The 26,083-nt window shown below is 42.3% G+C and overlaps 2 protein-coding genes across 6 annotated transcripts; both read left to right on the top strand.

Moving 5' to 3' along the window:
• Positions 1-283: 283 nt before the first annotated feature.
• Positions 284-4,977, top strand: LOC122776167 (zona pellucida sperm-binding protein 3-like). Its single transcript, XM_044036561.1, has 9 exons — positions 284-522; positions 1,251-1,558; positions 2,697-2,815; positions 2,978-3,081; positions 3,174-3,351; positions 3,426-3,543; positions 3,615-3,697; positions 4,155-4,243; positions 4,881-4,977. Exons 1-9 carry the CDS (start codon positions 411-413, stop codon positions 4,943-4,945), a joined length of 1,176 nt encoding a protein of 391 aa, XP_043892496.1. The 5' UTR covers positions 284-410; the 3' UTR covers positions 4,946-4,977.
• Positions 4,978-10,034: 5,057 nt separating this feature from the next.
• Positions 10,035-25,359, top strand: LOC122775916 (bromodomain-containing protein 1-like). 5 transcript variants are annotated; one of them, XM_044036147.1, is made up of 14 exons: positions 10,035-10,334; positions 11,927-11,973; positions 12,352-13,742; positions 14,477-14,633; positions 14,710-14,838; positions 16,090-16,218; positions 16,417-16,729; positions 18,375-19,130; positions 19,480-19,606; positions 20,055-20,228; positions 20,407-20,537; positions 22,730-22,824; positions 23,128-23,282; positions 23,693-25,359. In XM_044036147.1, exons 3-14 carry the CDS (start codon positions 12,370-12,372, stop codon positions 23,880-23,882), a joined length of 3,729 nt encoding a protein of 1,242 aa, XP_043892082.1. In that variant the 5' UTR covers positions 10,035-10,334; positions 11,927-11,973; positions 12,352-12,369; the 3' UTR covers positions 23,883-25,359. The 5 variants fall into 5 exon arrangements, with proteins under 5 accessions (XP_043892082.1, XP_043892081.1, XP_043892083.1 ...); XM_044036146.1 differs by lacking the exon at positions 11,927-11,973; XM_044036148.1 differs by lacking the exons at positions 11,927-11,973; positions 20,055-20,228.
• Positions 25,360-26,083: the final 724 nt, after the last annotated feature.

Below are 26,083 nucleotides of genomic sequence, written 5' to 3'. Positions count from 1 at the left end.
ACAGTTTGTCAGTCACATTGAGACAAACAACCTTACACTCTCACACCTATGGTCAATTTAGTGTGATCAATTCACCTAATCCCCATATTGCATGTTTTTGGACTGTGGGAGGAAGCCGGAGAAAACCCACATACACACGAGGAGAACATGCAAACTCCATGCAGAAAGACCCTGGTTCCAACTGGGGCTCGAACCCAGGTCTTCTTGCTGCAAAGGCAAGAGTGCCACCCACTACACCACTGTGTGTCGCGCTGTGATGTCCCCACTTGAAAAACACATTTGTGAAGAAACAGCTTGCAGGTTGGAGCAGGTAAACGAGGCACAGCTGGGCCAATCAGACAGAGGGTGGAGTCAAATGTTGCTGCTTTACAAAGTCACCTGCTTTGCCCTGAACGACACTCAACACTGACATGATGTCAACCATCAGAGTCATTTTGTGGCTGTTGTGTGGAGCTCACACAGCAGCAGCACGTCGTTTAAACTGGAATGAAGACCAGAGAGGAGATGTCCAGCAGTCAGCAGGTAGGCATGAGCAGCATGAAACTCTTGTCTTTATTAGAAACATCTTGAAGAAATTAAATAAGTGACAATTTGAGTTTGACCAATTGATTGACTTTGCTTTGGAATCATGAAACCTGGCTGAGGCTTTTCAGGCAGTGACTTAATACAGGAGTAGGAATAATACAATCTATGATGTTGTTGCACCTCTGCATTAAAGAAGCACCGTGTAATCTGTTTGTGGTTGGAGATTTTTCATATTTGTTCATCTTCAAGGACATCGTGGTTGTTTAAAAATCAGACTTTGTCACCCGACAGAAAACTGGTCAGAAATCACAGGGGAGAGATTTACTAAAGCTTCAGGCTGACACACTTATTTTAAAACATACAAATACTTCAGGAATCGGGAGGAGTCTGGTGGATCACACACACACACACACACACACAGAGCTCCTAAAGGCACTGCAGCTCTCTCACACTTGTGAAGATGTTGTTTACCTTTTAACCATTTTCTTAAACATTACAAATATGAGGAGAAAAATCTGCATTTAATGAACACGAGGAAGCACTGATGAAAGAACATGCCAGGACAGGGATTCAAACCAGCAACCTTCCTGCTGTAAGCCAGTGGTGCCGTGTGTAGACGTTTTCCTGTGAGGACATTTTACTGCAGGTCCAGGTGTATAATGAAGCTGTAGTAGTCACGCGTTGTAGCTTTACATCTTATATTATAATGCATCGCTCTCTCTCAGGTGTCCAACAGGAGAAGCAATCGATCCATGAACCTTTGTCTTGGAAGTTTCCAGATCCACCAGCTGAGGAGCAGCCACGACACCCTCCAGAGTTTGAGCTGAAGACTCCGACTGCAGCTGACAGCATCAGTGCTGTCTGTGGGGAGAGCTCTGTGCGGGTGGTGGTCAAGAAAGACCTTCTGGGGATTGATAAACCAGTTCTGCAATCAGATGTCACTTTGGGTGGTTGTCCTGCCACAGGAGAGGATCCTGATGCTCAAGTCCTGTTCTTTGAGTCAGAGCTGCATGGGTGTGGCAGCCAGCTTCTGGTGAGGTTCTACGATATGTGGCTTTAGTTTGCCGTGTATAAAACATCGCACAGGGCAAGAGATCACAACAGGAAGTGATCATGCATCAATTTAAAACATGGCCGTTTCTCAGTATCTTGTCTGTCCTTCTCCGTACTTGTGAAACGTAGCACGCGAGCAGCGAGTCCACCTGTTAAGTATACGGTGACTTGAGCGTACGTGGGGAAATCCGTGTATCCCAGAATGCATTTCACCGCACATAGCAGCAGAGAAAACAAATATAAACCTGAAATATTGTTGTGTCTTCAATACCCAGCCGATTATTTTGTGACTTTGTCGAAATCCTTTGGTCAAATGTATTCATGTGATGCAAAGTTGCCAAATAAGCCGGCATTAGACCTGCACTTCCTGTGTCGTAGTCGAATGATAAATGTAACGTTGTGAGTGAGACACTGTGTCACCGCACGTGTCTGTTTACATCACAACTGCACTGGTGTGATCAGATGTGTTTGTTCGTCACTCTGCAGCAGTTTGACGTCGGTAACGGAAACGTTATGTTCCCACTGAGAGAGCGACAGGTGTGTTCCGCTCAAACACGACATGATCGCGGAGCCTTGCAGTGTCTGTGGCGTCGTTTTCTTGGTGTTCGTGTAAATGTCAGTGTTTCTTGGCTCTGTCAGGACCTCATCGGAACAAAAACCTGAATTATACTTTGAGATACGTTTGACTCCAGTGATGTTAAATCAGGGGTGTCAAACATATGGCCCGGGGGCCAGAACCAGCCCGCCAGAGGGTCCAATCCGGCCCACAGGATGAATTTGTTGAAATTTCACACTACGATTACAATCTAAACGTGATGTCAAATACAATATTTTTCACTTCCAGATACCTGTGACTAAATGTTTGTGCCCTTATAGATCCAGTGTGATGTGTACATAGTAAATTTAGGCATGATATTGTTGAAATTCCACTTATATTTCTCAAGAAATGTCATGTTTTGTAAAAATGAAGTTCTTGTTGGTCATAGGTTGTTATTATGCTATTATTTTACTGGTCCGGCCCACTTGAGATCACATTGTGCTGTATGTGGCCCCTGAACAAAAATGAGTTTGACACCCCTGTGTTAAATACTGTCTAATGTACAGAAAATGCTTTTCAGATGTCCGAAGACTCCTTTGTGTACGTCTTCATGCTGCTCTACAGTCCCAGTCCTCTGGGAGACAGTCCAATACTCCGCACCAGAGACGTCTCCGTCAACATCGAGTGTCACTACGTGAGGTCAGATGTTGTACAACTAACATGGATTGTGTTATTTCAAAGACACTCGAGTGCCATAGTTCTGTTTTAATCTGATTACAAACTCAGTCACAATTAATCTACATTAATGAATTTTGAATGAAATAAAATGTGAGATTAATGAGTAAAATGTGTGTGTTTTAGGAAGCATGATGTGAGCACTGGGTTGTTGAAGCCGAGCTGGGCTCCTTTCAGTGTCATGAAAGCTTCAGAAGAAAATCTCTATTTCTCCCTCCGACTCATGACTGGTGTGTGTACACACACACACACACACACAGACACACACACATTATAACGGCATGTGGCGCGGTCCTGACAGCCTTGTCTTTGTGTGTCTCAGATGATTGGCAGTTCCCTCGCCCGTCTGCCCAGTTTGTGTTGGGTGAGATGATGAAGTTTGAAGTTTCAGTCAAACAGTTTCACCATCTTCCTCTCAGAGTGACGGTGGACAGCTGCGTGGCCACTTTGGTCCCAAACATCGACACCGTCCCTCGATATGCCTTCCTGGGAAACAATGGGTGGGTTCACTGAGCTGTTTTTGTGTTTGTTTTGTGTGTTTTTGTTCAACGCGTTGGTCCTGTGCTGCGTCCAGGTGTCTGTTTGACAGTCAGCTGACGGGCTCCAGCTCTCGCTTCCTGCCTCGGTCGCTGGACAACACGCTACAGTTCGAGGTGGAGGCCTTCAGGTTCCATCAAGACAACAGTGGAGTGGTGAGTCTCGTCACACTCAACACTTTAACGTTGACTGTTGGGTCAAACTGATCGACGCTGTGTCTCTGCAGATTTATATCACATGCAGTATGAGAGCAACAGCAGCATCTGCAACTGTTGATGCTACAAACAAGGCCTGTTCATTCTCAAATGGGTGAGAAACCGTCAACACTACAATTCCATCATCTTCACCTCTGCCACTTTCCTTTTTGTATGTTTTCTAATGTTTGACATTTTTCTAACGTGTCATGGTTTCTGTCGGAACGGCTGTTGTGAATCAGACATTTGCTGTGCAGCCACCGTACAGCGTGTAAATCACTGGCACGTTAAAAGTCCGGTGTTAGTCAGACTAAGACAATGGACTAAAATCCAGTTACTCTTACGGCGCTTCTCCACGGCCCCAACACGGCTCAACGCTTTTGTTTTTCTCTGCGTTTCTATGTGAACTAGTACCTGCTCTTGTGAAGTGCACACAAGCTTATAGTGATGCAGAGTCACATGTACAGGTTAATAAACTGATTGTATACACGATTAAACTGCATGTGAACGTACTGACCGTGCATGTCGGCTACCTGACGTGACGAGAGGATTCTTAAACATGTGATTGACAGGTGGTCAGAAGCCAGTGGCGTACATCAAGCCTGTTCCTGCTGTGAGACCGAGTGTGGGACAGGACAACGGAGTCCTCTGACCAAACAAGGTAAGTTGATGTGTATGTGTAATAAATGTTTTTATTTTTACAACAAAAAAACAGATTAAGACATGCAATGAAATCATTTACACTTTAAGTGCTTTAAGGGAAATCCCAGTAAGTTCGCTTCAACTGTGTAGCATCAGACGCGAGACCAACCACTGGTAACATGAGACAAAATATTAAAGCCAGTGTCAAACTTTTTTTTAATTAGTTTTTTGTGCAGTGGAGACGGTTCTTGTGATCGGTGCACATTTTACTTTACAGTTTCTTGGTTGCTCTGACGTTATGTAAACTGCTCTGCTCTAAATAACTAATTAGTTTTGTCAGTTTGAGGTTTATGAAAAGGTATTTTGTTTTGAGACTCCTGCTAGTGCAATCTTTTCTAGAATACAACTGTTTTTCTTCTTTTCTTCATTTGATGGCTATATAAACATAATGAAAAGTAAAGGCATTACTAATCGGTCAGTAATTCTAATTAGATATGATTGAATATGTTGTTATTTTAAGTAAATGTTTTGGCTTGTTGGTTAAATAATAACTTTAATTACCTAACACAACTTTCACCAGGCAAAACATCCTGTAGACCTCGACATATAATTGCATAACCTTTTTTAAAGATGTAAAATATGGGTTTCTGTTGCAGGTGATCAGTGGAAACAGGAAATGGTTGCTGGACCAATCGTAGTGAATGAGAGACCTTTACCCTGAAATTAACATGAATAAATATGTTTGGATGGAAACACTGTGGCATGTGATTTGTTAGAAGATACTGTTAACATTTATACAAACATCAGTTTAACAATGATTGCAATCTTTTATTCATAATGTCTGCATGAATGCTTCATAGCTGAAACACTGAAACGGGTAGAACCTCAGCAATCTTCATCTCTGAAGGAAAGATGAGAGAGTGGGTATCTTCCTGTCGTAACAACGATTGGGTGAAAGAACTGAAGTTTCAAAACTGTAGACATAAAGTGTGTTCATCAAATGAAAACTGGACAAAGTTGAAGTCATTAACTTGTGCTCAATGACATTTTTGACACAGGAAAACTTATTCAAGCTGATAATCCTCCCCTGCACAGCAGCGCCCTCTGGTGGGGGCGTGCCCCTGCTGCCCCTAATGCAAAGACGCCAATGGTCACATTGAGCTTTATTAAATAAAGTGCTAACAGTTGTGAACACCCACAGCTCATTTACATACAGGAACATGTTTGTGTAATAATACACAATTATAAAGTACCCTCTTGAACAGAGGTCTCAAACTCGTGGCCCTCCAGTCGTTTTCATCACCTCCAAGCCATGTCAGGTTATGAGTTATTGATTGTACTTTTATTTTATAGCCATTATAGCTACTCATTACTGATATCGGTAATATTATCCTCATCCATCCTTCGTCCACGGCTTGTCCTTTTGAGGGTCACATGAGGAGCTGCAACTCATCCCAGATGGTCATAGTGCGTGTCACACCCTGGAAGAGATGATGATGATGATGATTTTTATAAATGCTATTGATGTGTGAAAATGCTCCTCTTTTCCTCCCTGTAAATATGAGGTTTTGTGAGTTATCTGAGGAACTTGTTTCTGTAGGTCTGTGACACGTCTGTCTGTCCTGGGAGAGTGATCCCTCCTCTGTGACTCTTCCTGAGGTTTTTCCCTGTAAAAAGATTTTTTGTGGAATTCTCGATATGAGGGTCTAAGGACAGAGGGTGTCACTTGCTAGATAAAACTCTGAGGCAAATTGTGTTGGACTATCTATATAAAATGTAATTGAATCTGCATATTCTTGCATGTTAAAACAAACATGTTTATTTTTAAACTGTGTCTATTAAACTATTGCCACAAATATTATTATATAATTATTATATAATTTGAGGCTCATATCATCCACCCCTACCCAATCCATCCATTCCTTTTATCTGGTTTCTGCTTAGGTTTGCATGTCCAGCAGATGGCAGTGTTGCACTACAGATTGCACCTGAAAAGCCACAACTGAAAATCAACAGTTTTATTGATTTAATATTTGAAAAACACAAAAGAATAAAAGTGTGTGATTCACCTTTACACACCAAATCTGGTTTTCATTATTTTTGTTTGGTGAATATGATGTGAAAAATTATTTTATACTTAATTTATATACTATACCGCATACTGTGTAATACTATACTAACTATACTCTACTAAATTATACCTTTCTACACTATTCTGCATACTGTATAATACTATACTTCATTATACCACTACTACTAATACAAAAGTACTTCATATGTACTTTTGTATTAGTAGTTTATGGTTTCACTTTCATTGGACTCAGTACCTCTCACACTTCATACACAAGAAATATGAAGTACTTTTACTTTGTATGTTTTGAGTAAGCCAAGGTCAAACTTTACTTTATGCAAGATAAATTCTAAAGTCCTTATGTTTCATGAGAAGTTTATGATCTCACATTCTTTAGACTCAGTATCACTTGTACTTCATATACTAGTAGTATTTAGTACTTTTACTGTTTACTTTTTGAGTTATCCAGGGTCAAAGTTGACTTTTTGCATCAGAAATTTGTGTAATCATCCTTTTTTGAGGAAGTATAAAATCCATAATTTATTTGTAGTAGTAGTATATGGTTTCACTTTCATTGGACCCAGTATCTCTTGTGCTTCATATACTAGTTTTATGAAGTAATTTTACTGTGTACTTTCAGAGTATTCCTAGGATGGATATTATACTTCATCAAAAACAGATGATTACACTCATTTTTTTGCAAAATTTGACCCTGGATTTCCCCAAAAATGCACAGTAAAAGCACAGTATAAGACGTACTGAGTCCAGTGAAAGTGAAATCATAATCTACTAATGCAAATTGTGCCCAGCCATGGAAAAAACCCACAGGACAGAAACAAGGCAGTCAGTGATGGCAGACTCCGCCCCATTCACGCAACAAGCCTCTGTCGGCCTTTATGTGTCAACATTCTAAAAAAGTTATTCTAAATTCTAAAAAGCCTCTGTCAGCCACACACACACACACACACACAGAGCCCCCCAAAAAGTAACTATCGTTGTAGTTTGAACAACGTTTATCAATAACAGGTCTAGGGACCCCGAGGGTTCTATGAAGAGGCCCCAGGGGGTTCCCAGAGAAAAATAAAATGAAATATGAATATAAATTTCATCCAGAAGGGTAATATACTTAAGATTTAGAAGGATCAAAGATAGATACACATTTCTAATATCAAATAAAATCAAATACATTTAAGTGGCTCTGTGTTGTCGTTGCTAACTCTCAGAGAGTTGCTAAACCATTAGCATCACAGTCAATACTTCATACCCAAAACTGTGTCAGTCACACATTATTCAAGCACATCAGGTTGGTTTGTTATTCATATTAAAGGAGAAGTGAGGAGAGGAGGAATCTGAATGGTCGCAGGGTCTTTGTGTGTGTGTGTGTGTGTGTGTGTGTGTGTGTTCACTTCTCTATTTATTGTTGTTATTTTATTATCTACACTATGCTTCTGCCTCTTCCATGCCAGGCCTGTGTTTGGGCCTTTGCTTACGTTCACTTGCAGAGGAATCAGAGAAAGACTGTGCTCCATAATTATTTTCACTATTCACTTATAATTCACTTCACTTATTTCACTTATTATTTCATTCTTAAATGTTTATTCTTTGCTTTAAACTGACGATTACCCATATAGACACTTAATAACAAGCACATAGCAAACATGAAACAAATTCAACCCAGCTTTTCAACAGCATCAAAGACTCCACACTCTGTTTTACTCTTTTGTTTCTGGGAGTTATGAGTTCTCCCTCATTATTATTATTATTATTTTCCCTCTCACGAGGCCCCTCCCCCTGTGACGGCCAGAGCTCTATAGGCTTCCCCGGAAACCAAATCCATCACGCAGTTGTGACAAACCCACACATCATAACCCCAGCACACTTTATCAGTATCTGAATTTGAACAATAATTGTAAGTCGCTTTGGATAAAAGCGTCTGCTAAATGTGACATGTAATGTAATGTAAAGAATTGTTTACACAAGTCAATTACAAATCAGTTCATAATCAATCCCCTTAATCTACACAGTTCTTAGGATGTCGTCAACCTCACACATGATAAACTAAGAATGTTGCACTTTAGTTCAGGTGAGACGACCAAGGATGGAGTTTCTGGAGTCGGTGATGAGTTAAGTTGAAAAGCTTTATTGAAGACAACTCAGATCTGAGGAGAACATGAACAGGCAGATGTTAACAGTTGGGCATCCGCTGTCAGTCAAGGTTTTGGAGAAAAGGGGGAGAGGGGAGAGACGTTAAGTCATGATGCCTGGCACCTTCCTCTGCTGATACATAGAGTCGACCTTGGGGAGCACTGCATAGTTGAGATATCGGACCTTTGTCCCAGTTTGGTTATGTGCAACAAAGATATAATGAGGCAAACTCTGTAGACAAATGATGGGTGCCAGGGTTACACAGAGGCCTTTGTTTACTGAGTTGTCAGGTTTGTGCTTAGGAATGTAAGTTGCTAATTTAAAGAAGGCCGAATTACAAGTTTTTCTCTTACAGTACCGTGAATACCGGACATCCATCCCTGCTACCGAAACCACCCTGATAATCCGATTACAGGTTGTTTGGTCTACCTGCAGGGAGCAAGCATACATCTGTACTTTTGCTTACTCACTGTTCAACATTACACCCCAACACGTGGCAATGTTTGAGGGGCCAATCCGTGCATTCATGTATCTCATTATCACCAGAAAACCAGCCTTATTATCTCAAAATAACAAATTATTTTATCTTGGTGTTATCATGGATACACCAACAGACTGCAATTGATTATTCTTATTAGACTTACAGCAGCCAGTTGTGGTATCTTGATAGGGTATTTAAAGAAAGGGGGAACATGTTACAGTATGTCAGCTGGGGTTGACTCCAGCAGCCTGTGACCCCCATGTGGAGGATAAAAGTGGTAGACAATAATCTTTGGCTAAAGCATGTATTCATAGATTTATTAAAACGTGACCTCTATTTGGGGACACCCGGTGGTGTAGTGGTTAGCACTCTTGCCTTGCAGCGAGAAGACCCGGGTTCGAGCCCCGGTTGGAACAAGGGCCTTTCTGCATGGAGTTTGCATGTTCTCCCCGTGTGTGCGTGGGTTCTCTCCGGGTTCTCCGGCTTCCTCCCACAGTCCAAAAACATGCAATGTGGGGATTAGGTCAATTGGACACTCTAAATTGACCGTAGGAGTGAGCGTGAATGGTTGTTTGTCTCTAGTTGTGTGTGGCCCTGCAATGGACTGGCGAACTGTCCAGGGTGTACCCCGCCTATCGCCCGATGTAGCTGAGATTGGCACAGCACCCCCCGCGACCCTCTGGTGGAGGATAAAGCGGTTAGATGATGACTGACTGACTGACTGACCTCTATTTGACATCTTCTATAATGAATAAGAACACTTACTCAAACTGAAACCAAGTAAACCTTGAATGTTTGTAAAATCATAGATGTTTTCATTCTGGATGAGACCTCTGTCCTTTTTTATTAATTAATTATTTATTTATTTATTGGGTATTCTTCTTCTAATAATCACTTCCAGTAGGCTGTACAGAATGGTAGAATACGATATGAAAAGTTACAGTTCCTCGTCATTATTACTGTCGTTCTGTGTCATGGTGTGTGATCTGTGTACTGCTTATCCTCAGCTGTAATGGTCACACTTCCATGTTCAGAAAAAAGCTTTGCGTTTGTTCCGGTTTGTTTTGTGCGCGGTGACGTCAGCGCGTCACGACGTGCACAGCGTACCGCATTGTTGTTGGGGAAGAGAAGCTGAAGCTCAGGGCTCGGGCCACCGCTGAGCTCTGCCACTTGTGACTGACTGCAATTCAACAGTCCTACTTACCATCGTTTTTACGGATTACAACAGAACACATAGAACCGGCTCCGTCGCCCTGGATACCCGCCAGTTACGCTCAGGGTTTTCTCGGTTGAGTGCGAGCCGCGGCCGCCGTTGGATAAAAAGACTGGATGTGGATTTAGCCACCGCTTTTGCTCCACAGGCCGCGCCGCCATTGCTACTTTTGTACGAGCGGAATTCGTGAAAACCCCGTGGTAAGTTCAGTCTCACGCTGTAAATGACTCTTTCGCAACCACCACCTTAAATCCGGGGATTTGTTTTTAACGTAGACCAACCCGTATCGTTCCCCGGAAAAAAGAGAACTTGCAGTTAAGGCAGCACCTTGTTGTGCTGGTCGCCATATTTCCTCCCCCACTTAGTAATCGTAGTGTTAGCAGGGTAAGGTTAGCCATGTTTGTGGACGGAACGTACTAAACCAATGAACGAAGCCGACTTAGACCGCCGCCGCCTCATGAGAGCAAATCACCGGTTTATTGTATTGTTTATCTTACAAAGTAGGGTCACTGGAGAGCAGGATTGTGTTTCTGCTGTGTTCAGCTAGCGTTTAGCTAACGTTAACTCCGGCTAGCAGTGAGCTATTGTCGTTTTCCGCTCATATTCAACAAAAAAACACTCCCACAGAGTAGTGTTGTGACTATGTTCATTAAACAACTGCATGTTATCCAGTCATAATCCTGCGGTATTAAAACACATTGTGAGTATGAATTAAAGCTGCTCTTAACATAAACTGAGCTGCTAGCTTTAATCACTGATATTTACCTTTACTCAGTCGTCAAAACATAAAGCAGAGAAGCAAGTCAGTTGAGTTCCCAAACAAAACAATGCATTTACAGTCTCAATGCAACTCACGTGTAAACGTTGGTGAGAATATAATGTTTTTTCAGAGCGTAAGATAACCATAATGATTATTGAACAATTCATAAACAGTTGTTTCTAAAGTAGGACTATTGAATTGTCTGTTCAACGTCCCACACCCCATTTTAATGCCTGAGCTTTTTCCATTTATTGTAATGTATGGCAAATAAAAACACTGAAATTTCACATTTTAGAAGCTGACCGTCCAGTTTTAAATGTTGTGTTAAATATAAGACAAATAATTATTGACTCATCTGTAAATGTTGCATATTATGTCTTTGCAGTTAGGTATATGTGACTCTTAATATCCTTACATAATAATTCAATGATAAGTATAAGTGAACAATCATGGACATGCATGTGCATTAATAACATTATCCATTGTTATTTTATTTGGCAACACTTTTTCTGTTGTTTAGTTTTACAAAGTAAGTTCCAGGCATTTCTTTCTCATCACCTTTTACAGTGGAAGTATTTCTACTTTTGATTGTTGGCCAGACATTAACTTGTGTTAGCTTGAGCACTGTTGGACATGTACATTTTTGTTTAACTTTTTTCCATTGTTAAATCAAGCACATTTGAAGACTTAAATCTGTGTCCTGGTTTAAGACCCTCTATTCATTTTGACATCATTTTATTTAATTTTTCTTACAGTGCTAGCTCAGTGAAAACTATGAAGGCAAAGCAAAAAAGCTGTGCAAGCTGTACTTGCCCTGATTGTATTTATTTTATTATTATTAGGAGCTGTGCTCTGTATAACTTTAAGTTTCACCGATTAATAGCCCCTTTTATTTGCATTTGCACTATTATCCAAAGGAAACATGGAAAGTGTGCATCCATAAATGACTTGATTAATCTTAATTTCATACAACTGTAAACATTTATTAAAAATGTTTGATGTCATACTGACAACTTATTGTGAATTGTTTAGTAGTTAACCAGCTGGACTGGAGGACTGAGAACCTTCACAGACCTACTGTGAGTTGTCTTCTCTGCTCTCATCATATCCACCTCGCTGCTCCGTGAATGTATGAGAAACACTGATATATGTAACGCCGCCCTCGGCCACCGTAGTCTAATGAGTTATACAGAGTTTAACTTATTAATCTATTTCTTGGAAAAGGTGCTGACATCCTTGATGCTGACAACACCATTAACTAGCTGTTGCTCCTGGGATGCATATTTGAGTCAGTCTGAAGCTGTTAATCATTGGTGCTGGTTTAGGTTCCATTCAACTCACATTGCTCTGTGTGCTTGACATTGCTTCACTTGTACTTATTGAATTAGAAAACAGTTTTTGCTTCTATAGCACACATCAGTCAGTTAATAATGCAGTTTAATTTCTTTGATTTTCAGGGGGTTTACAGTTTCAAGATGAAGAAAAAAGGTAGGAATCACCGTCCATCTGTGCTGAAGAGGGAGTCATCTCCGATCAAGCCATCACCAAACCGGGAAACACTGACTTATGCGCAAGCTCAGCGGATCGTTGAGCTGGAGGTCGACGGCCGCGTACACCGGCTTAGTATCTATGACAAGCTTGATGTTATCACTGATGATGACCCCGCTGCTCAGGAAATCATTGAGTGTAACAGCAACAAGGAGAATAATGAGAAGCCCCAGCAGGTCCTGGTGCGCTCCATGCGTCTCAAAAACAACCAGCAGAAGAAAATTGCAGCTCTCACGGCCTCTCATGGCACTAGTGGCACACAGAGCAGTGTCAGCAGCCTGTTAGAGCCAAAGGTTAGAACTGTTGAATACAATCTGCCTGTGGTGCCGAAAAGGCCAGCAGCATATTACAAGTACACGGAGAGGACGGCTGAGGAGCTGGACGAGGAAGTGGAGTATGACATGGATGAGGAAGACTATGCCTGGCTGGAGCTCGTCAACGAGAAGAGGAAGAGTGAGGGGATCAGCCAGGTGTCACACAACCTCTTTGAGTTCTTGATGGACCGCTTTGAGAAGGAGTCCTTCTTGGTCACACAGGGTCTAAGTGATCTGCAGCCTCCTGTGGACGAGGATGCTGTTTGCTGCATCTGCATGGATGGAGATGGTGCAGACAGCAATGTTATTCTCTTCTGTGACTCCTGCAACATCGCTGTGCATCAGGAGTGCTATGGGGTTCCATACATCCCAGAGGGTCAGTGGCTGTGTCGCCACTGCCTGCAGTGTCCTTCACGGCCTGCAGAGTGTGTTTTCTGCCCCAACCAAGGTGGAGCCCTGAAAAAGACAGATGACGACCGCTGGGGCCACGTGGCATGTGCTCTGTGGGTCCCAGAGGTCGGCTTCTCAGACACGGTTTTCATCGAGCCCATCGATGGTGTCCGCAACATCCCACCTGCGCGTTGGAAGCTGACCTGCTACCTGTGTAAGGAGAAGGGTGCAGGAGCATGCATCCAGTGTGACAAGATCAACTGTTACACTGCCTTCCATGTCAGCTGTGCCCAGAAGGCTGGCCTCTACATGAAGATGGAGCCTGTCAAAGAGGTGATGGCATCTGGTGCCACCACATTCTCTGTGAAAAAAACGGCTTATTGCTGCAGCCACACACCCGAAGGCTGCAACCGCCGCCCTGTCAACGTCTATGAGAAGTTGCATTCAAAAAATGGAGCCTGTCACAAGAGGGCTGAGAAAAGGGGTAATTCCAGAGCCAAAGGTTGGCACAAGAAAAAAAGTAAGAGGGCGGAACCCGAAGCGCAACCACAGCCTGAGACCACCACCAACACTGGTCCAAGTATTACCTCCTCAAGGTAGGAATGCGACCAACACTCCAGAAATGCATGTCATATAGGGCTGAAACTATTGATTATTTTATCGATTAATCTGTCGATCCTTTTCTCTATTAGTGGAGTTGTTATTTTTATCTATAAAATGTAAGAAAATGTTTATCACTTTTCCCAAAACCTGGAAATGTTGATGTTCTCAAAGCTTTAATGATTTCTTTGTTATATGGAGCAAAGAAGCAAGAAAATATTCACGTTTAAGAAGCTGAACTGTCAGAAGTTATTTTAATTATTAAAAAACATTAAAAATGATTAATCGACAATAAGAAATAGTTGACAATTTATTTAGGAATAAATTAAGAGATCAGCTGTCAGTGGGCTGTCTTCAAATTATTTCCCCACATGTCAAGTGTGTGACGGACTAGCTGCCTGTCACACACACAAACACAGAGGCAACAGAATTTCACACAGACCTGCTTGCAACCGAGTCACAGTGGGCAAAGTTAATCATTCAAAAGTCAATGGAAATCACAGGGGAGATATTTCCATCCTGAACAGAAGCTATAGCTGCTTACACACATAGTCTGGCATCCCTAGTTCCTAGTACCTTGTTGGTTTACAACTAGGTACTAGGAACTAAGAAACTGGAGTGTTCAGAGAGAGATCATGTTCCATAAGAGACATGAAAAAGATCAAAAATATGACATTTCTCACCCACTATATTTTCTGACTAACATCTTGTGTTATTTCCTGTGGCTCAGTTTCGACACTATATTGAACCAAGTGGCAGTTCAGAGGAAACGTCAGTTTGTTGAACGGTTACTGAGCTACTGGATTTTGAAGAGACAGTCGAGGAACAACGTGCCACTGATCCGCCGGCTGCAGGCCAACATTCAGCCACCTAAAGTCAAGCAACCGGTCAGTGGAGTTGGACAATGGAGCACTACCTTCTATATAGTTCAACCTACTGAACTGAAACTTGTGTTTTCTCCAGGACCGTATGGAAATGAACCAGCTGCTAAAGGAACAACTGAAAGAGTGGCACCGCCTCCGGCACGACCTGGAGCGAACTCGCCTGCTGCTAGAGCTCATCAGGAAGAGAGAGAAGCTCAAGAGGGAAGAGGTATAGTCAGTTCTACATGTAAATAGAATCTGTGGTGAATTTCTTAAGACTGACGTCATATTATGTCCTGTGTAAATGTACGGGTTGATGTCAACTGCCTGCCAAACACCAACCAACCACAATGTATCTCAGTAAAAGTCCAGAACTACAGCTGAGCAGCTTTGGAAAGGTTTCAGTGTTTCCTCCACCATTTATATTATTGAAGTCACGTTTATTTTATTTTATATATAGTGCCAGATCACAACAGAGATCATTTAAGGATATCTTTCCTATAGAACTGGTATATATCTTGTCCTTTTATTAAACAAACTAAAAAAAAAATTCTGTCTCTACATCAGGGGTCTCAAAGTGGCGGTCCGGGGGCCACATGTGGCCCTCTAATCGATGTCATGTGGCCCTCCAAACAATATAAAGTTGTAACGAGTCATTTCTATATGTTTTTATTTTTAAATGAATAGATTAATTTTGGATCATAAATATGTTTTTTTATTGTTGCATATTAAAACAACCACTTATATTTAGAAATTATCCAATCCAATCCAACTTCATTCACTTTAAAACAAACACAGTGGACCAAAGTGCTGTACAGAATAATGGATAAAAGACAGAAAAGCTCTCACAAGGCAATAGAATACATATATATAAAAAAAAGGAATTAATATGTTATATTGATGATATGAGCTCATAACGTCCACCACAACTGTTGCTTTTCCCAAAGGGCTTTCTTTTTTTTACTTTACTGGCCCCCGACTGACCAGACGAGACCGCCAGTGGCCCACAGGTCATTTACGTTTGAGACTCTACATGGTCGCGAGTTTACAATTCTCATCTGAGTCTCTATATTGCGTACGGCGGAGTTCCGCCCTAATGCGCTCACACGGGTTACCACACTCCCACTAGTGGATTTTTTTTAACGCTCCCAGGGTGAAGATGGCAACATTCGGGTCACAGGTCCAAGTACAGAAAAGAGCCCAATAACCTCACACTTTCTCTCTCTCGACCTGAGCGCACACACACACACACGAATAAAATATACAGATGTATACTGTGAAACATTGATAATTTTTAAAATACTGTGATTTACTGAATACTGAATTTTTTATTCATATCACTCAGCACTAACTATACACACATACATACATACATACAAACAAACAAACAAACAAACAAACACGTATGTACACATACAAACACTGAGTTTGGATCATTATAATAGCTTAATCCTGTGACCATTGTCTGTTTCCACTACAGATAAAGCTGCAACAATCGGTGCTGGAGGTCCAGCTGACCCCCTTCAACATTCTGCTGAGAGCTGTGCTCAGCCAACTGCAGGAGAAGGACCAGTGCAGCATCTTCGCTCAGCCCGTCAGCCTCAAAGAGGTCTGCAACCATTTTTATCTCCTAAAAACAATTGCATGGGGCAAGTAGAGCCAGTGGAAATACGCCTTGGACTGGTGGATTTGGAAACTATGAATTGGTTTTGACAATGTTTCACAGTCATTGAATGGAACAAAAAAGTACAGTCTCTGTTCAAACTGGATTCATGAATCTTTCCAACCTTTTTTTTCTCTTCTGTAGGTTCCGGACTACCTGGATCACATCAAAAACCCCATGGACTTTTCCACCATGAGAAAACGCATCGATACTCATGACTATAGAAGCCTAGAGGAGTTTGAGGAGGACTTCAACCTCATCATCAACAACTGCATGAAATACAATGCCAAGGACACCTTTTTCTTCAAGGCAGCTCAGCGGATGCAGGATCATGGAGGAGTCATCCTCCGTAGGGCTCGCAGAGAGACTGAGCGAATCGGCTTTGATTTCCCCAGCTGCTTGCATCTGCCTGAAGCCCCAAATCTAGAAGCCCCACTCCCCTTTTCCTGGGAGGATGGTAAGTTAAGAAACTTCAAAAATCAGTAATGTGTAATTAATTGGTTAACACTTTTCCTTCCACTTGCCCATCAAACAACCAGTAATGATGATGGATTACTAATGAACCCACTTTTGGTTCCTCTTACTGTTAAAATATCTGGTGGGAGTATTTATCTTTATTAGTAAGGATGCACTGAAACATATAGGCCAAAAATGGCCAAAAAAGCCGCTTTTGGCCAAAATACTAATATAATAATAATAATAGGATGTTGTGATGACTTATTCAAAACCTGCGGCCAGCACGCGTCTGTTTATACCAGCTTAGAGTCTGTCCCAGATCAGTATAGAACACCAATATAACTGTTCCAACAAGATGTGAGTACACGGTGGAACAGCCCCTGCTAAATGCTGAAAGTCTCTTTGGCTGCATACAGTGCAGATGAACTCCCCGCGACATTCACTTCACACCAGAGAACATTCTCTCTCTTCTCTCCCCCTTTGAGCAGTTAACTTCTGTCATTCCCTTATTTGCAGCATTAAAGTGTCTTCTCCATAAAGAGGTTGAGACGGACCACAGAGTGAAAACAATGAAAAGTGTGCTCTTAAGAGTCTGTCGACACGTTTTACTAAGATCTACTCTGATCCCCTGCACTTCACCGCGACTATACTTGATCCTCGTCATAAAGATCATTATTTGGATGTGGGGATAAAGCTGCGCGTAGAGAGATGATCCGGTCTGCGTTGGATACGGAGAAGAGCTCAGCTCAGGAGTGAAGCAGAAAAAAAGGCTTGTCTGTCTGCACCAGATGAGCGACATGCATCCTCGTCGGATATGTTTGAGATCCTCCTGAATATTTATTAATTGATTGATTTATTCTTTGAAGCATGAATATTAATCTATACTCTATATAATATAATATACTGTAATTAGGTAAGTACACACAGTCCTAGTCATAACAACACAATTAGATTTAAAAAACATTGGTACTGAATTGGCATAATAATGTAATTCAAGATTCAAAGTGTTTATTGTCATATGCACAGTAAAGAAACACGTTTCCCTGTACAATGAAATTCTTACTTTGCTGTCCACTCAAAACACCAGCATGAAGTAGAAAAGAAAAGAGATGCTTTTGTAAAAAAAAGTATAAATATACATAAGAAAAATATAAATATTACAAAGAAACTAAAATAACATATATGCATAAAATAAGTGTAAACATATGCATATATACAAGAAATAAGAACTGTACATCAAGTGAACACTGGTTGTGCAATTTAACAGATTTAAAGTGACATGTTTCAGGTTTTAAAGTGACGGTAACAGATATAATATATATGTTATATTACATATAGTAATAATATATACTCAGGGAAAGTTTTCTCTGGGTAATTTTGGTGGAAACGCACCAGGATTTTTCAAAATCCCGGGTACGTGACAAAAGTTTGTGCGGTGGAAAAAGGTAATTTTACAATATGAAAGCTTTATATGTGAAGTATAGTTCGTTCTTTGTTTTTCCGACTTCAGATGGGGAGACTCCCGTATACATTTTACTGCCTCCTTACTTATGGTTAAACATATAAACCAGCACAAAAACATGTTTAAGAGCTTGTACCACTGTGGAGACAACGTTGATGACAGTTAGTCTCTCTCACTCTTGCAGTTGACCGCCTGCTAATCCCCACCTACCGTCAGCAAACCCCGCTGGAAGTTCAGCTGAAGGAACTGCTGGAGAAGCTGGACATGAGCACAGCCATGAAGCACAGTCCATCCCGCAGCAAGAGGCTCAAACTTCTCAAGAAGATCATCATGGAGGTACGTAGTGAGATAAGCCTTAAGAAGTCCCTTCCACTACCACCATTTGCTGCCCCAGAGCCTGGACTGACTCCCACCAAGACTGATGAGAAACCACTACCTGAACTTCCAGCAGAAACTTGTGTGCAACAGGAAGAGGAATCTTTATCTCCGCCAATGTTAGAGCTATTGACCTCACCATCACAGCTTGACACCTCATCCAGTGACTTGGAGCGGGCCCATTTCCAGCCAGCGACAGCCAGCATAGACCAGACTCCCATGGAGTCTGACAGTAACACGTCTACCTCACCACACCCAGATATCCCCAATGGGCACACCCCAGGCCCACCACTCCCTAATGGTGTCATCAACGCAAGAGCCCCTGATACCTGCAACAGACGGACCGATTTACTATTCCATAAGTCCAAGAGTGCCAGCTTGCAGAAACCATCCAAGGCCCAGGAGGCATCCTCTGTTCCGCCTCCATCCCTGGGCGCTAAAACCTTCCTGTCTGTAGTGATACCTCGACTGGAGACACTCCTATTGCCGAAGAAAAGACGACGCAGCAGCAGTGCTGATGGAGAGGAGGAAGACGAGGAGTCGCCAATTAAACGCCTCGGCACAGGTACCAATTCAGAACATTTCTTTACGTTTCAAAACGCTATGTAAAAATTGCCCTGTGAAATATTAGGTAACATGTTGCAGGGTTTCCCCCAGAAAACCTGCTAAGCCTAGTGGTAGGGCTGTCGGGGTTCATGTATTGACCACAAGATGTCACTATTGCGCTTGGTGATACGTTTGAAAGCTCTGTATACTATCTTTGGTATCACTGTTTCTGGTGTATAAAAATAAATAAACAAGCGGCACTTAAGGGGCAAGTAAGGCCTGGCGACCCGTCAGACTTATAATGCCCCGGGGGAAACCCTGATGTTGTTACTCTACTGTGACGAGCTTCCGTTTTTCTTCTTCTTAAGGAATCGCTAATGGTTTTGTGGTCGAGGAGGAGGAAATCTCACCGTCTCCTCGCCTGGTGGAACCTCGCCGTCGCTGTGCATCCGAATCGAGCATCTCTTCCAGTGGGAGTGTCTTCTGCAGCACAAGGTGAGTCCACAAGTGACACAATCACAGACGGATAATAATCAAATGAGGTTTTATACACAAGTGGGCCTTGTATTGTAAGATATCCGTCATCCTCAGTAGTTAGCTGCGGGCGACTGGACTTGCTTGAGTTGAGTTGAATGCGTTTCACCTCTCCTCCAAGAGGCTTCTTCAGTTCTGACTAACAAGTGGGAAAAAGCAGGTTTTTAAACTCTGAGACTGATACCAGTCTAGAGAGTTTTAAGTTGAACAATGCAGATCGTTCACCCCTCCCAGTTTCAGGTCATTGGTTTTAACTGAGACCAGGTGTGAATGGGTCATCTGAGAGGCAGAGTCTCACAGTAAACATGTCTGTTATTTTGGAGCACTTTTGGACATCCACCTGTAATTACTTCATTTTGGGCCACATTTTCTTTTTATAAGCGCATTCCCTGCGTCTGTTCCAAACTAGAGAAACTCTGAAGACGGAGGGGGAGGGAGGAGGACTACGAGTGAAAGAAATGTGTCAGATCAAGTCGTCTTTCAACTCGAAGGTTGTGGGTTCGATTCCCGGCTTTACTAGTCTACATGCTTGGGCCAGTCCTTGGGCAAGACACTTAACCCCATGTTGCTGCTCACGGCTGTGGTATGAGATGAGTGATGTATGAAAGTGAGTGTGGTGTGAATGGCAAAACTGTAGTGTCTCATGTGGTGTGAAGCAGCTTTGAATGGTCATTGCTATATAAATACAGACCATTTACCGTTACTGTCTGTGCCTGACAGGGTCTTTAAAGAGTCTCTAACCTTTCTCATGTCTCCATCAGCACCATCATTGTATCTAAAGGCGGGAAAGGGCGGCTGGTGGCGACTCGAAGGAGCACTGTGGATGACAAAAGCAATCTCATGGCCTGCGTGGATAACGGGGAGTTCACCAAAGCTGCTAAGATCTCTCCAGGTGAGCAGAGCAGTGTGTGCTCAGTGGGCCCACACACTATATTTAGAAGAAACCCACTTTACACACACACACGCACGTTTTGTTCTCCAGAAATGACACACTAGTCACACACGTTTGTCTCAGTCGTTTTCAGCTCCAGTGACTAACGTCTATGGTTAAGGCTAACGTTAAAATGTGAACCATTAACCACAGAAGTTTGCATGAGCTTTCTAAAATAGAAAGTGACGTTAATGTCTTAACTTACCCCGATTTCATCATGGAAGCTCATGCTTGCGATGTCTTTTTAGGTTTGTCGTGTTGTTCCCCGTTATTTTCTGGCTGCATTTCTCCCCGTTTTTACTCACGACACATTCCATTTGTTTTCCACTTGTTTGTAATCAAAGTATGTCCATATATCATTTCTTTGTTTTCTCCCCGGCGGCCATGTTCCCACCACAGCTGCATCTAAATAATGCTGCGAGTGCACCAGCGCAGTGCGACACAGGACTAAACATTCTAACGTTATTTAGTCTCGTTTTGATCAACGAAAATGAACATGACGTTTTTGCAGCGTTTGTATTTTGTAAACCACATTTCATCTTGTTTTGCATTATATATATTTTATTATAGTTGTCGTCACATAAGCGCAATTTATGTTGCGTCTCATACAGTCCAGTCTGGGTGGCTGTACACGACCGTCGGCTGATTGTCACTCCATTGCGATCGGTGCAATGTCCCAGACGAGGCAAACGCCTGCAGTCTATGCTCATGCATCAGTGTTTGGAGCCTCTGGTGGGAGAATCTCTGACCCTTGAGGGTGGGGATGTGTGTACATTTTCAAGCCTGTTGTATTTCTTTAGTGCATTTAAAAGAAAATAAGTGTGAGACAGCTTTACTTGATAGGTTGTGATTCGTGTTATCGTGGGCTATAGATGAGAGAACAGCTGTGGAATGGACCGACTGACAGATCATGTGGTGAAATCATTTTATTTTTTTGGTCATATGAGACTGTGGGGGGCCACCACAGTCTCGTTAATTATGGGAAACACTGATGCACAGTTTGATGTCTTGTTGAAACTAACAGCCATAAACTAAGCAGGAAAAAAAGAGATGCTCAGTGTCCGTTGTGTCGCATTCGTTGTCATTCACTGGTACGACATCATGCTACGTGTCTTGCTGATGCGGCCAATCAGGCACAGTTCACATCTCACCTTCCAAATATAAATACTGGACTCAGTCGATGTCGCTGTTTATCACAGACTGTCTGATGAGATTTTCTTATCATACGTTCCCATAGCAACATGGCACATTAATGTGGCTTAGCTTCAGTCTAGGCCAGGGATGGGTATCAATCAAAAATCTTCCATACCGATACCTTCACTTCGATTCCTCAATGCAGTTTTTTTACATTAAAAAAATAAACAACAAATTATTTCCAGTGCAAAAAAAACAATCATTCACAATTGTTCACTAAGGACCTCACAGAAACTTTTCTTAGCAGTTCAGAGCTGTGCAGCGAAACACACACACACAGAGAGCAGCGCGCACACACAGTTACAGACACACACACACCGCGTGCTGCGGATATTCAGTGCAGCAGACTGTGTGTGGAACAATCAGTGAATCACTGATCTGTGTTGTTTATTCAAGTAAAAATAGGTTTTCTCCTCTTTATTCTATGATTCAACACTTTTTCAGCCCCGAGTGTGAAGTCTCTAAAGACAGGACGTGTTCTCGTGATATCTAATGTCTTTTCACACTGACTTTAGTTACTTTTCATTGATAGTAGTTAAAGGTAAAACTGTCAAACAATGTCCAAAGAGCTGGGAATATGACGTCATTGCTTTCCTAAAGTATGTTATTCGCCGTCTACACGGAAATGCGAGGCCAGCGGTTTTGAGATTTTCCCCTAAAACGCTGTAACGTAAACCCTGCACACGACAGTGTTATTTGAGTATTGAACATAGAGAAGTGTAAACCACTCTATATTCTTTTGAAAACTCCTGAAACTAAGAGAGTCATCTTCCTGTTAACACCAGTCGACCCAGTGTTCGTGTCAATATGGACACAGGTTCCTTATCATGACTGGACGCAGTTCGTTTTTGAGTTTTCAAATGAAAACATAGTAGCGTGGACCGTGCATGTGTGGCTGGTTGTGGAGACTGTGTCTGTTGCTGTGACTCCTTCATAACTTGCTTTTATTGTTCCTGTAGAGGTGTGGAAACCCACCGCTGCTTCTCCATTTGTTCTGGAGCCTCTTAAAGTAGTTTGGGCTAAATGTAGTGGATATCCCTCCTTCCCCGCCCTGGTGAGTGAGTGTTAGACCACTCTGTGTCTCATTACCCATCTGCCCCTCTGCCATTGTGTGTGCAGTAGCTTGTGTTTTGTGCTCACATTCATGCAGGCGCCTCAGCTGGCCAGTCCTAGACTGCCTGGTCTGTGTATAGAGCTGACTGCTTCCCTCAAAGTGTCTTTGGCTTGACTCGGCTTTGCATGATCGTGTTTCTGACCGCAGCCTTCCTCCGTGCAATCGCTGCCACCAGGATTTACACCGCAGTGTTATTGTGAGTCTGTCACTGACGTCCACGCCTGTGTTTCTGTTCCTGTTCAGATCATGGAGCCCAGAGTGCGGAGGACAGTGTGCCGGCACAACGGGGCGGAGCTTCCACGTCCACCACTGGACGTTCTCAAAGCCGGAGAGCGGATGCAGTTCAGGTCCGCAGAGAAACTCTTCCTCGTCCACTTCTTCGACAGCAAGCGCAGCTGGTGAGGAAAAATAACAGGACTCTATGTCTTTAATCTAAAGGAAATACAGGTCAAATACACTCAAGTCTTTTTGTAAGGCTGTCAATAGATTTAAAAAGTTATTCATCTAAATGAATAACTCTCCAGCTATCATCATCATCATCATCATCATCTCCTCACTGTCTCTCAGTCAAGTGCAGGGTTTATCTCCCACATCAGTTTACTCACTAAAACTGTGTCCTGTGGCAGTAGAGCAGTCAGGTGCTGTGGGGCTCCTCACTTCCAACATGAAAATACTGACGTCTTTGAGCAGCTGATTGTCTGTCCGTCTGTCCGTCTGTCCGTCTGTCTGTCTGTCTCTGGGTGCAGTGGTCAGCAGCTGTGTCTTGTGACGTCTCTCACCCACTGACCACTGTTGTCTCTCCCCTCAGGCAATGGCTTCCTAGATCCAAGATGGCTCCTTTCGGGATCAGCCAGACACTTGACCGGATCAAGCTGACGGAGGCTCGCTCCCCCCACACCCAAAAAGCTGTGCAGTTTGCCTTTAACAAAGCCATGAAGCACCTGAACTGCAGCAGCGGTGAGCCGGAGCCCGGCACCACTCATACCATCGCAGACTGAAAAAGGAGATAAATAAACACAGCCGCTGCGGAAATGCTGTGTTTCTGTGTCATACGCAACACCTGCACAAATATACGCACAAACAATACACTTGACATGTTGAATAGATAGATTTGAACACCTCCCTGCACATCTGTCCCCTCCTGTCTGAAATACTGTAGCTTATGGCGGCTAACTAGTTTTGTAAAAGCTATGCAATGGATACGACTCGGTTAGCGGGTGCAAAAAGTTGAAAAAAAAACAACAACACTAGCTGTGAGGACAGAAAATTCAACCTGATGAATGTGTGGGAGTTTGAACTCCTTTAATGTGCTGCAAGACTGCTGCAACAATCTCACTGCCATCACCCTGTGTGTGTGTGTCTACGTGTTTTTATATCTTTGTGAGGTCCAAAAACCTTTAGAACCTATTTTAGTGGGGACTTTTTGTCTGGACCACAATTTTAAAGGGCTTTTTCAGGGCAAAGACCTGGTTTTAGGGTAAGGGTTTAGGTGAGAGGCTCGGAATTCATTCTGTCAATGACATGTCCTCGCTAAGATATAAAAACAAGCCTGCGTGTGCGTGTGTGTGTGTGCGTGTGTGTGTGTGTGATAGCAGCAGCTCCTGTAAATATCCTCTACAATGTCTGACACTAATTTATTTCCTCCCTCAGTTCCGGTACGTTGTGTTCACGTGTTGTGTTCCATGTTTCTGCTGGTGCTATCTCAACAGAGAGAAAAACAAAACAATCATTCATACTGTATTAAAATGTTTTATTTCACTTTTGTAACTTATTGGATTCTCAAGCTTCACTCTGTCCTGTCTTTGGCATTACTTTTTTTTTTACTTGTGTTTTAATCGGACATTTTCTTCATTATTTTTTATTTTGTACATATTTATATAAAAATTATACAGAAGCGCTCACAGTTAAAATTGCCTGAAGTGCATCATTCAACCAAAAAAGCAGTTTTCTATGTTTCCCACTAACATGTTTTTGAATCCAGGTTCAGGTTTTCAGGCGTGTTGTTTGTGTGCTGTGACGAGTTCAGTCACATGATCGTCTTTTCCATCTGGAGTGATCTACAGTCAGCGTATGTGCCTGTACTCGTTTATTGTAAAGCAGTAAATGTATAATGCATTACTTTATTATAGAGTATTGTATTCAAATACTATGGGCACACTGAGAGCCACATGTGGAGGCCCCTGCTCTTCCACTGGTGTGTGTGTGTGTGTGTGTATTTTATTTTAGGATTAATAGCATTAAATCTGACTGGTGAGGTGATAGTGTTTGGTGTTTTATTTTGGCGGTGCAGTGGCAGGAAGACCTTTGCATTGGCTCCTCTGGATGTGGATGTTTGGTGTAAATAGATTTGGTACTTTAGCTGATTCTCTGGGATAAACCACAGTTACAGCCAATGGGAGCAGAAACCAGCCGACAGCAGGCCGGTGGGATTTTATACTAAAATACTGAAATTAAAATACGTTATTGAATCACTGACTACATGTGTCCTCATTATTTACCTGTATTTACCCTCCACTGTGCAGCCACCAACAGCACACTTGTCCCTCCGCGTTGACATAATACCACTCTTCCTCCCTCGCCTGCACTCTCGCAGGGACAAGGTGGAGCTAAGGTGGAGCTCTCCAAGTAAACTTACACACTCCACACTTTGGCGACTGGTAGGGCCTCCAGAGTCCCAAATATAAGTATTGAAATGGTTAAAATGTTGATTTTGCATAATATGTCCCCTTTAACACCCTTTTTAGTTGCACTCAGAACCTACTATGACATTTGTGTTATAGCAGTTTATGGCCAGTAGGAGGTGCTATAGGGTGTTAAGTATTAAAGCAGCTGATGAAAGTTTCATGTATTGATTTTCAGAGAAATCACAAACACATGATCAGGTCTTCATTTAAATGTTCCACGTAACATTAGAAAATGTAAAACTAATAATAATAATAATAACAATATAGTCGCTGTATGATACTCGGCCCTAAACACGTCAGAGAGAAACTTTCTGATCACATTGTCACTTTAGATGACATCACCATGGCTTCCAGTTCTACGGTGAGGAACCTCGGAGTTATTTTTGACCAGGAAATTTTATTCACACATAAAACTCATTTCCAGAACAGCCTTATTCCACCTGCGCAACATTATGAAAAGAATGATGTCATAAATGAACTATTTAACTATTTAAGACAAGATAATGGAATGGAAG

The sequence above is a fragment of the Solea senegalensis genome, linkage group LG10, assembly GCF_019176455.1.
Source record: "Solea senegalensis isolate Sse05_10M linkage group LG10, IFAPA_SoseM_1, whole genome shotgun sequence".
NCBI classification, from domain to species: domain Eukaryota; kingdom Metazoa; phylum Chordata; class Actinopteri; order Pleuronectiformes; family Soleidae; genus Solea; species Solea senegalensis.
The sequence above is the reverse complement of the archived record's forward strand: the minus strand, read 5'-3'. Positions and strand labels throughout refer to the sequence as shown.

Excerpts from the sequence above, each read along its gene's own strand:
- LOC122776167 (XM_044036561.1), top strand. The coding sequence starts at position 411 with ATGATGTCAACCATCAGAGTCATTTTGTGGCTGTTGTGTGGAGCTCAC. Across the intron at positions 523-1,250 it reads AGATGTCCAGCAGTCAGCAG|GTGTCCAACAGGAGAAGCAA; the intron begins GTAGGCATGAGC and ends GCTCTCTCTCAG. Across the intron at positions 3,352-3,425 it reads GCCTTCCTGGGAAACAATGG|GTGTCTGTTTGACAGTCAGC; the intron begins GTGGGTTCACTG and ends TGCTGCGTCCAG.
- LOC122775916 (XM_044036146.1), top strand. The coding sequence starts at position 12,370 with ATGAAGAAAAAAGGTAGGAATCACCGTCCATCTGTGCTGAAGAGGGAG. Across the intron at positions 14,839-16,089 it reads AGAAGCTCAAGAGGGAAGAG|ATAAAGCTGCAACAATCGGT; the intron begins GTATAGTCAGTT and ends TTTCCACTACAG. Across the intron at positions 16,730-18,374 it reads CCCCTTTTCCTGGGAGGATG|TTGACCGCCTGCTAATCCCC; the intron begins GTAAGTTAAGAA and ends TCACTCTTGCAG.